This window comes from Cottoperca gobio, chromosome 7, assembly GCF_900634415.1.
Source record: "Cottoperca gobio chromosome 7, fCotGob3.1, whole genome shotgun sequence".
NCBI classification, from domain to species: Eukaryota; Metazoa; Chordata; class Actinopteri; order Perciformes; family Bovichtidae; genus Cottoperca; species Cottoperca gobio.
The window spans coordinates 11,698,222-11,709,199 of NC_041361.1; the positions used below are offsets into that span (position 1 = coordinate 11,698,222).

At 43.2% G+C, this 10,978-nt stretch overlaps 1 protein-coding gene across 1 annotated transcript; it reads right to left on the reverse strand.

Annotated features, from left to right (window-relative positions):
* Positions 1 to 2,876: 2,876 nt before the first annotated feature.
* rbm15 (RNA binding motif protein 15) lies at positions 2,877 to 7,729 on the reverse strand. The gene has a single exon (XM_029434942.1). The coding sequence runs from the start codon at positions 7,551 to 7,553 to the stop codon at positions 5,001 to 5,003; it is 2,553 nt and encodes an 850-aa protein (XP_029290802.1). The 5' UTR covers positions 7,554 to 7,729; the 3' UTR covers positions 2,877 to 5,000.
* Between the last annotated feature and the right edge of the window lie 3,249 nt (positions 7,730 to 10,978).

The following is a 10,978-nucleotide window of genomic DNA, read 5'->3' on the forward strand; positions in this document are numbered from 1 at the left end:
GTGTTAATCAAAGCGAACACTTACAGTAGACGACACCTGGTGGTGTAACAGCTGCCGTCCAGTGGAACTCTGTATAGGAGACATACAAACATATTGCATCTTGTCAGCACTTTACAGTGTAAATGATTTGAACATGCTCGTTAGTTAACACTTGGTTTTAAATACTTAAATGCTAATCAACATAATATCCAAGCGAGTGCTTTATACTGCAATGAATACATCAAGTGCGAAATTGTAGTCGACTCATTTGTGGCTTTTATAGATTACAGTTTGTTTATAAGTAAATAATAAATCAGATGATCTCTAACATGAGCAAATATTAAGACATGAGATGTGTGGAAGTGTGGTGACAAGTTTACATTTAAATGTCTTACTAAAACTGCAAACAAAATCATAATTTGGAACCTTTATAAAAGGATTAAATGTAACGAGCCATATGTTGAAACACTGACTGGACTCGCTACAACTTTACTTCCTCATTTTTTCAAGGTGCAGGTAAAAAGTAACCTTTAAAATGTGTGACATTTCAAGAAGCTTTTTTTATTGAACACCGTGTATCTGAACACATTTCCAAGCATCGTATTGCTGCTGGATATATTGAGGAGTGAATATTTCGTTGCATGTCTCTCAGGTTTTGGTTATCTCTTTGCATTATCGCTGTAGCAGACAAATAGCACACGTAGCTGCTCATACGGCCTCAATATAAAGGGAGCAAAGTAAAACACACACACTGGCTGCCAGATTAAACAGTTAAGCATTAGCCACAGATTGATGTTATAAACTACATTTTGATTGCTAACTGGTGGCATGTGATGGATTTATAAATGCCTTTAAATCTCACATTAATATTCTCCATGTCACTATCTGGAGGTCAACATGTGTGGCCTGTTATTAACATCTCCAAATGCAAAAGACAATTTTGTGCCAGAATCCATTTTCTTATGTCATCATAGTGCATTTAAATTACATTTGCCTAACTGACAGTAATAAGTTAACAATAAATAATGTAATAACGGTTTCTTTTTAAGCAGGAACAACAACATTATCTCTGATCAGGAGTGGCTCCCCGACATGTTCACCATGAATACAGGGGCGTTTATAACTGAGCCCACGCCACAGTGTTCTCACAGACCACATCACATTAACCATGTTAGATCGTATAAACCTCTACTCTAGTTTCTGGCTATTTTTAGTTTTGAGTGACATGATGACTCTTTCATTGAATGATTGTATTTCCACATTTGGTTTTAAATCTTTACTAAGGCTAAAAGCAACTAAATGTGCAGTCATTTATTTGTTATCATCTAGGCAGGGGTTCAACAACTGCAGTAGCGTTACTGTTAAAATGTCAACCTTTTACATCAATTCTGCAATGAAAGGAAACAAAAGCCTCGAGTAGATTATCAAGAGTAAACATTCGAGTATTAAACTGACAATTTATCATTATCCTGTTTTGTTGGTTCTCAAGCTGCTGATGGGAGCAGCACTGTGCAATGAGTTACTGCGGGCAGTAAACGCTCCTGCTATCGTACACAATTGGATTTATACCAATTGCCATCAGAAATGACTTGAAAACTAGCGAGCCATTTTGCATTTGTTACTGTAAAACATGTGGTGTTGACACTTTATACTTACCACTGCTGCCTAAGCCACCGATACAGGACCTGGCAGGCAGCACTCTCTCCTTACTCACCCTCATGACGTTTGTATACAGCAGTCGCACAGTGATACCAGCTCTGTCCGGGGAGTCTGGTGTGCATGAGTGTGATTTGTCAGGTAGACTGTGAGAGGAAAGCAGGAGCTCCACGGTCCTCAAGAGGGCAATGTTTCTCTAGTGAAGTAAGGGGTCCTTCTCGGCACAGAACACAGCATTTGTTTTCACAATACTTTAACTGAAATGGATGGTAGGAAGAAATGGAAAACTTTCTTTCCTGTGTAAAATGGCCTTAAACTTAAAAAGGGCATTGGAAAAATAAACCGGTCTCCTAGTAGAATTTTGGGGAGGGGGTGGGGTCCGCAGTGTGGATTCCTTCCAGCAGTGTCAAAAAGGGTACACAATTTGGCCTGTTAGTGTTTCGTTTCCATGCTGCAGCAGACCTCAGATGGCGATGGAACACAGCCTCAGCACAGCAAACACACTCTTCACTCTTCTCCTCGGAGAGCGTTCAATCAGAGGAGAACACAAAGACGGGGGGGCAAACAATATTCCTAGCTGAGGTTTGGGCCAATCGTCTTCCCTGGGCCAAACATTAAGTCAAATCAAATCATAACTGGGCAAAGTATAATAAAGACAAATCAGCCCAGTGCTTCAGCTTGGCCTGTGCAGTGAGACAGCTTGCTATGGAAATTTCAGAGCGGTGTCGCCCACAATCTCCCGAGCGGAGTGTGTGACGGCCGGTGATGGGAATTCCTCAGCTCCTATTCAGAACCAGGAACAATGCACATGAAAACCTTTAGAGTAAGACAACAGGATACTGGCACGTGCTGCTGCTGCTGTTTGCTCCCGCCCTCGACTCCCGAACTTGCACCGCTGTCTGCATCTGCCACCGTTTCACTCTGCAAACTGGCGGTACACAAGTTGCGGCGGAGACTCCTCCATCCTGATCAGGTGTTCACATGCCAACAGGAAACGTTGAGGGTATAACAGGGGACCTCAGGGGGAGTAATTTATGATGGGCAACTTAGGAGCTCAGGCCTGCAAGCAAACAGCGATCCTCACACGATACGGGGTCTCTCTTCACTGGTGCTAAACAAACTGCAAGTTGTCTCCCTTTTCGTGTGCAGAAACACATTTTCAAGTGACAACTCCTTCGAAACACAATAAGGTATGGCAGCGTTTTTCTTCAATTCACTTCCATCGAAGAAACATGTTTCCCTTCAATTGAACAATTTATTGATAATCGGTCACATTAAGTGCCCAAACGCACTTGCAGGTATGTGAACAGCTTCGCATGGGCTCTACGGATTTTCCTTTCCCATGACATCAAAGTGTACATTGCTCAATTTTCCATTTTAAACAGAAGTCATCACAGGTGCAGACGGGATACACAACTTTAAAGTTGCCTCTTTAGTGAGGACTCACAAACACCTTGTCTGCAGAGGTTTTCAGCTCTGCACTCGTCTCCTCATAGAGTCCAATGTTGAAGTGGGTGTGACGTTCACACATAACAATTTTCTGACATATTAATGTTTTCAATACATATTAAACCAAACTCAGCAAATTATAATTCAGGGTGAGTTACTATTGCATGACAAACATACAATGGCAAAACAAAATACGGTAAGTAGGCCTTGGGAACATGTTGGCAGGCATGAGTAAAATATTGTCTAATTAATAAAATTCAAATTCAAACATGAAGTGTTAAAAGTATTTGTAAAACTTAAACATTTCACAGACCTACTTACTGAACAAAAAGCAGGTTTTTGTTACTTTGTACCAACATATAATTGATACTTAATATTATTATTCTTGAAGGACCTACTAGTTTCAGAGCAATAAATGAAACAACACAAAACTCTCTAAGCTTTTTTATCCATTACTACTGTAGTTTTTCATAGATCACATTACACAACCATTTCTAAAAGGTAGGGATGCACAAAATAAAATATGAAGTAAAAATATGGAAAACACGTTAGTATTTGCTTTACTAGGCTATGAGTATTGTGTTATGGGCCGTTCCCTGGGCAAAGATCTCACATCTGTTAGTATTCAGCATTCCACAGAGTTGACATGACAATTTAGTAGTACCAGCGGACACACACTGAGTTCATTGTCTAACTTGCAATTTGATGTTCCAATATTGAGGAACACATTAATAAAAGATCCAAACCATGAACCTGAACATGATTTATAATTTCCCAAACTGAAATGTGTGAGCTTTTTATCTAGAGACATTTTAACTGGTGACCTTCACATCTTTGAGCGCACACACACACACACACACACACACACACACACACACACACACACACACACACACACACACACACACACACACACACACACACACACACACACACACACACACACACACACACGGTCGTAACTCTTCCTCAGTGCACAAACACTCCATTAAGCAAACTTTTTAGGCGATCTTGTCGTCATCAGGGCGGTTACCTGATGAAGGCAAGACAGCCAAAAAACGTGAGTGTGCCACGCTGGAGAAGTCGTGAGACATGTTTTCACCTTGAAAAGGTTACTAGGATTCCTTCTCCTGATACGCTTTGTAACTACATTACCAAATCATTAACTACACCTTTTCTGAAAACCTTAAATTCAAAAATGTCATGCTCATCTTTGTCTCCATCAAAAAAGTGATTATAGCAGAAATGTTATTGCACCGTAATGCAAAGCTTTGAAAAAGGATGTTTTGTAATTCTGCTCATTTAAATGCCTGTAGGAGGTAGACACAATAACACATATACAATCGAAGGGAATGCAGTAGCCCAGACACAAACATGACTTTTGTTAGGCTTGTACTTTGCAGCTTTAGTTAACACTGTGTCTGGGACAGTACAGTAGCTTGTGAAGTTTGTGGTTTTATTGTAGTGGAGGTGTTATTGCGTCTACTAAATGCATTTGTAAATTCTCTTGTTCTTTTCTTGTAATAGATTTGGATAGCTAACATTTAAAAACAGATAAATTAACCAAAAATGTGTTTGTTTTTTTACTTATCTCTTCTTAAAAGAAATTGAAACTGACTTAGTAAATGCTCCTCATATTTTTCTGTACTTTGATTGAATTACTTCAGGTTTAGGACTTTGTGAGCAGCTCGTACACCCTTTAAAAATGATTTTAAAAACACAAATCCTTTTAGTTTAGTAGGAGGGCACTGTTTGTCCTTTTAGTGGCTTACATGGCAACATACAAACACTCAAGAACCATACTAGTGTACCCCATAATGCAGAACACACAGCATGCAATAGTTACTGACATACAGCAGATTTCTTTTTTTTAACATCACTTGAATTTAGTGAGTTCTGATTTTTTTTTTTTTTTTTTAGGATGCTCCACGGACCACAATCATGACCAGATAGTCCTCTTCGCTTTTAGCCAGAGCTTTGGCAGAGGAATCCAGGAATTGCTGGGAGAAATCACAGGGCGGGAAAGCATGAAGAACCCCCGTGTTGTCTTTATCTCTGCTCCCTCCCACAGGTAGGCTGATGACTCCGGCTGCTTGTTTTTGGTTGAGGTAGGACACCAGGTTGCGGAGTGGCCGCTGAGTTGAGACTGCCGGATCAGACGAAGATGAATCCTCTGTTGCCCCAGGAACTGCCAGCAGGATGGCGTAGCCACCAGGACCCGCCACCTTGATGCGCCGAGACACCTCGTCGAGCTTGGGCTGGTCCAGACGGAGACGCTGAGTGATCTTTAGCTCGCTCACCTGCCTCCCTGTTGTGCCCTCGGCAAGCAGGTCACTGGCTACGTTGTGGTCGCCCTCCAGCAGGTGCATGTTGGCTGGGAAGTTGCTGTTCTTGAGCAGCAGCATACCGTTCCAGGCCAAACTGAGTTTGGTGCCGTCTGGTTTGATCGGCTGGCCTCCCTTGGAATTGATGTCAGAACGTTCTCTCTTGGCCGGCCCCTTACCACCTTCGCCTGCTTTGCGCTTGCGCTCTGCAATTGTTGAAATGCCGCTGCTTAAAGGTCCTTTGTCTGAGAGACTCTGGGTTTTAAGTCTCCGTTCAGCCGCACCTCTATCAAGGCTGCTGTGGCGCTCTCGTGCTGGGGAGGGTCTCTCGCCCCGCAGAGGCCGCTCTGAGTCACTGAAGCGCCCTCCATCTCGGCTGCTACCTCCAGGACTGCCATCTGGAGAAGCACGTCTACGCCTGACTGTCCTGTCAGTGCTGTCAGGGGAGTGGTCTATGTGGCGTCCGTCCTCCATTACACGCCGCTTGCGTGCAGGCTCTCGTCCCTGCAGCTCTCGTTCCAAAGACCAAGGCTCTCGTGCCCGTCGCTCACGTTCCAAGTGCTCCAGGGGCTCAAAGGGTGAGGCTCGTACCCGATCCCGAATAGCTGGGTTGGGCCACTCAGTTCCAGGAAAGAGCTCTCTCTCCCTGAAGTGAAGCGGCGGTGGAGTCCGTTCCCTAACCCTCAGAGGTTCAGGTGTGGCACGGTGGACAAATGACTCAGCCACCATGTCAAACGGTGGTATTGGGAGAGGCTGCAGGAACTGCTGCTGGTAACGATGCTCAGTGTCAGCAAAGTCCACTCTAAGTCTTCTCTCTGGACCTCCCAGCGGGAAGCCCCTCATGTGTGTGCATGCCGCTTGTGCAGCGTCCAAACTTTCATACTGAATGTAGGCCCAAGTGTCCCCCTTTCTGTAGTCAATGGTCCTTATAGTGCCAAAGCGATCAAACTCTCTTGCCAGGGCAGCGACGGGAACCCAGGGTCCAAGTCCGCCCACCCACAGGCGTGTGGTGGGAGTTGCTTTCCCGTAGCCTATCTTTATGGGGTTGTGGCCCACTATTTTGCCAGACATACTAAGCTTAGCACGATGAGCCATGTCAAGATTCTCAAATTTCAGAAATCCATATGTGCTGGTTTGTCCCCGTGTGGGTCTTTTAATGTCCACTTCTGTTATGACCCCAAACCTGTCGAAAGCTCTCCTCAGGTCTGCTTCTGTAACAGTTATGTCCAGATTGCCTAAAAACAACGTCCTATTGGCTCTTTGGTCATCTTCTGGAGATATAAAATCCTCCTCACGAAAAGCTGCTCGCTCTGCAATGAACGCTGGGCGCGCCCGGGCTTCAAACAGAGCAAACTCCCTGTCCCGCTCCAGTTCTCTGGGCAAAGGGGGCGGCGGGGGAGGGGGGAGCCGACCCAAGGCCAGCTGCTGCAGCCGGTAGTCTCTGTATCCAAGCCCGGTGGGCGAGAGGGGTCTCTGCAAATGTCTATGGCTTTGAGCTGCACCATACAAGTCTCTCTCCACAGGGGAGCGGCTTCTCCTCCTGTTTATGTACACTGCCTCAATTTTCAGCGGACGGTCGTACAGCACCAGCCGGCCCCTGGCGTGCTTTGCAGCTCTGGCGTCCTCCGGTTTCCTGAAATTCACAAACGCTATCCGCTCGTCGTTGCTACGGCTTATTTTAACGCTCACATCTCCAAATTTTTTAAATTCATGAAAGAGTCCATCCTCTATGTCTTCGTCGCTGAGCTGGGTGCCGAGGTCGCTTATTTTGAGGGTTTTGTACTCACTCTCGGTGGTAGGGGGCTGCACCCGCTGCTCCCCCCGTGAAGTGGTCCTCGGTGAGGCTAAATCCAGCGTCAGGCTCAGGCTGTGGTTTTTACCGACTGAGCTAGCGGCAGCAGACTGACAACTGTGGTTATTTCCAGTCCGACTATGCCCGTCGAAATCTCTGTCTCTTTTCTCACCCAGCAGACTCCTTCTTGTTGACCCGCCGTCGCTTTTCGTCGAGCTATTTCCGTTATTACTTCCACTGGAAACGGAGAGAGCCCCCATTTTCTTGCTGGTCGGGTGGCATCCTCCCCTGTCTCGAATATCGTCCAAGGCCCGGGAGCGTTTTTTAATCGGCGACCGCTCTTTACCTTTCATTTCAGTCCACACGGAGCCGACCCTTGGGGCGCCTGCGCTTTTTTTATTGTTGTTTCTGGAAATTAGTGCAGAAAATGATTGAAATGAAAAACGGATTTATTCACTGACCCTGCGGCAAAACAACAACAGTCGCCATTTTGTAAAGATTACCGCGAAGGCCCGCCCCTACGTCCTGATTGGTTGAAAAAGTGGGTGGAAAACGTTAAAGCACATGTCAATCATCCACCAAGACATTTGGATGTAAAAACAAAATAAAACGTACTGTGATTTAACACAAAACACATTCAACACCTCATGTTCTCACAATACTAAACATTATACAAGTATTTATTTTTGAGATTTACAAATGATCACAGGGCTTTGTGAATGTATCATTTGATTGTATTATTTTGTGAGCTGCTCCTGTTTTGATCCCAGTCAAATGACATAACTATTATAGACGGCAAACCCACTAAATATCTGAAATGTCCACATTTTGTGACAATAGAAAGTCTTTATTCAGTTTATTAGTTTAGTTTATTCGAGAGAAGGGACAGTAATACATACACATGCTATGGTATAAAGAAAGTGCCAGATTTAGCCAAAGGACTATTTTTAATCTGTAGTGCCTGGTCAAGGTCGTACAAACAACTTCCTAAGGGCATGCCGTTTTAAGGTTGGAAAAGTACACCCAGTTGTTAAGAGCAATAGAAGCAGTAGTGACATATAAACATTTAAAGCAGCATTGCAAACAAGCAGGGAATATAGATAGCAGCAGGTTTAGCTGAGGGTTTAGCGCTGACATGTGTAAGTATTAATCATCTGCAATATATATAGGTGTGTAGTTGCCTTTCACAGGAGGAGAACATTATGATCATGGTGTAGGGAGGGATGCACTTTTTAAATAATTCGACCTAAAACCACAAGATGGCAGTATTTGAACAGTAGCTCGAAAAGGACAGTAGCACATAAGCCTTTAACTAATCCTTTAAAATGACCTTGGCTTGGATCGGCCTTTCTGCGTGTGTATGTGGACAAAACAAGCTGCTGATCAACTAATCGTAATTACTTTTCTCATAAATATAAAGTTGCCAAGCTCCAGTCATAATTGTAAGACTTTTGCAAAGATGAATAGTGATGAGTAATGAATTAGCCTATAAGTATTGCAGGTTAATTGGATATAATTTAGGCCTTTTAATAGGCTACTCAACAACACCAACTGTGGTTACTTTATTCAAGAGTTTCCTTTACGGAGGTATGAGTTAAAAACAAAATTAAAATAGACAATTATTATTAGTCTTTTTCTATCATTGGAGTTTTTTATCCTGAAACTTGAGGGAAACTTTTGCCTGAATCGTGACAAGAAAAACACTGAACTGAGTTTCCTTTATCAAAGGCTTTTTAAGCACGGATATGTGTAAAAACATTGTGTGTGCACTTTACAATTAAATGTAGTCAATAATCAGTGTTTCTTTTCATGTAAATAATGAACTGCTAAATGAAGTTTTACTTCTAAATGTCTGAAAGCAGCCAAATACTTCTTGACAGACTGCGTTGAACTCGCCTCACTCCACTGTTTGACTGTTACTGAGTTGGCTGCACTGTGCTACCACATTGTTTAGCTTAATGTTCGACTACTTCAAATACAAGGATCTGTTGTGTCACAATAGCTGCACTTCAAGGCCAAGATAAATCTCGTTGAGATCAAAGCTCAGAACAGTGGCCAGCGGGCAGCAGTACAGATTTTAATGAGCATTAAATCATATTTTCTGTCCATTAATGAGGCTAAGGGTATAGTATTTTCCAGACTCGGGTGACAGTCTTCACCCAATGACCCTCGCACACAGAGTGATGCTTAGTTAATAACTCCCCCCAGCATTGTGCACTCCTAAATCAACATTTTTTATTTCATTTCTGACAAATCATATAAGGCCTTTGCAGTGTGATGTATTGAGTCGATACAGATCAAAGCTTGTGCCACACCGATGTAACTTAAATGGCAACTTAACCGGAACTTATGACCGCCTGTTGTAAGATGAGGTAATTAGTTGTCCTGTTTTTAAGTGGAATAAACCGTACTGCATTTATAAAAAATGTTAGCTATTCTGTTACACTGACAGTGTTCAAGAGTTAACATATCAAACTCACTGAGCCACTAAGATTCCTCTTTTGTTCACGGACTGATCATTTGATTAACCTGCTCCCTATCTAAAAATAAATATTAAAATTGAGCGCCGATACACCATCTGCTATTTCTTCAGTTTTCCTAAAGATGACCATCTCCTCAATCCCTTATCCCTACTGACAGGTCTCCTTATCTTCTCCACTTAATCTGGGATTTAATCAGGGGGACTATGTAACTGCAGTAAGGGCTGCCGTCTCCCAGGGCCTGGCTGGAATTTGAAGCTGTGGGTGTGGAAAGTGTTTCTGATGGGTTTGTGCATTCTTCTATTGGAACCACATGTTAGTGGCTCACACAAAACCTCGACACAGACTCTGGGAATGGCAGCTGATCCGCCCCAGAACGGCTGTCACGGTGAAGCAAGCAAAGGGAAAGGAGAGCCAGTACATGTTCACCTCTGGGGAGTAAATGGAGCTTGGAAGTGCTTTGTCTCACAGTGACTTTCTTTTTTCTCAATTCAAGTTACATTCTCTATCTCTCCCAGATTGAAATGATTGCACATCTGACATGAACATGTTGGTATTTAATAATTTACTCCAGATGGGATGGTACGACACAGTTCAGTGTTTCCTTGACAATAAAGTCAATCATTTGGGGTAAAGCAGAGCAAGGACTTCCTGAAAACAATAATTAGGAATGCATTCAGAATAAATATGAGACTAAGTATGCCACATACATGTATCCATGTCATATTCTTCTTTAAAAAGACTATAAAGGAAAGCAGAAAGCAGATGAACTTCAAAGGATAATATTAACAAACAAAACTCGCTCTGGGCCATGGTAACCCCGATTTCTTCTGTTAAACTGCAAGTGATTACTCAGTTGGTCGGGTTTACCGCTGATGCCAGATGTGAAGCCGTCCTTCTGTGGGAGGCTCTTTACGTTATCATCAATATAGAGGAGTGTGGTCGCTCAGTTAGCTGTCCATTAATGAACCTGCCACTCGCTCCTGATACATGAGGTGCCATCTGAAGGCCTCTTGAAGTGAGGCCAAGTATGCTGCACACGCATGGACTCTATGTGCACTTCTCGAATACAAAGAAGCTCACCTCCCGCGCAGCAGAGATCTTTGTGTTTTGGCAACCACAGCCTGTGAAGCATTTTTGCCTCACAACCACATTCCCAGATAAATACATGACACAGACTTTTGTTTCGCCTTTTAAAAGAGTCATGTCAAGCCTGAACTAATTGAGGCTGAGATTGTTTTTCTTCCATTTTCTTAATGTCTTTTCCCAAAAATAAGTTTCCCTGCTGAATAAGACAG

What these genes read in the sequence shown, in the direction of transcription:
- rbm15 (XM_029434942.1), bottom strand. Translation starts at nt 7,553, where the DNA reads ATGAAAGGTAAAGAGCGGTCGCCGATTAAAAAACGCTCCCGGGCCTTG.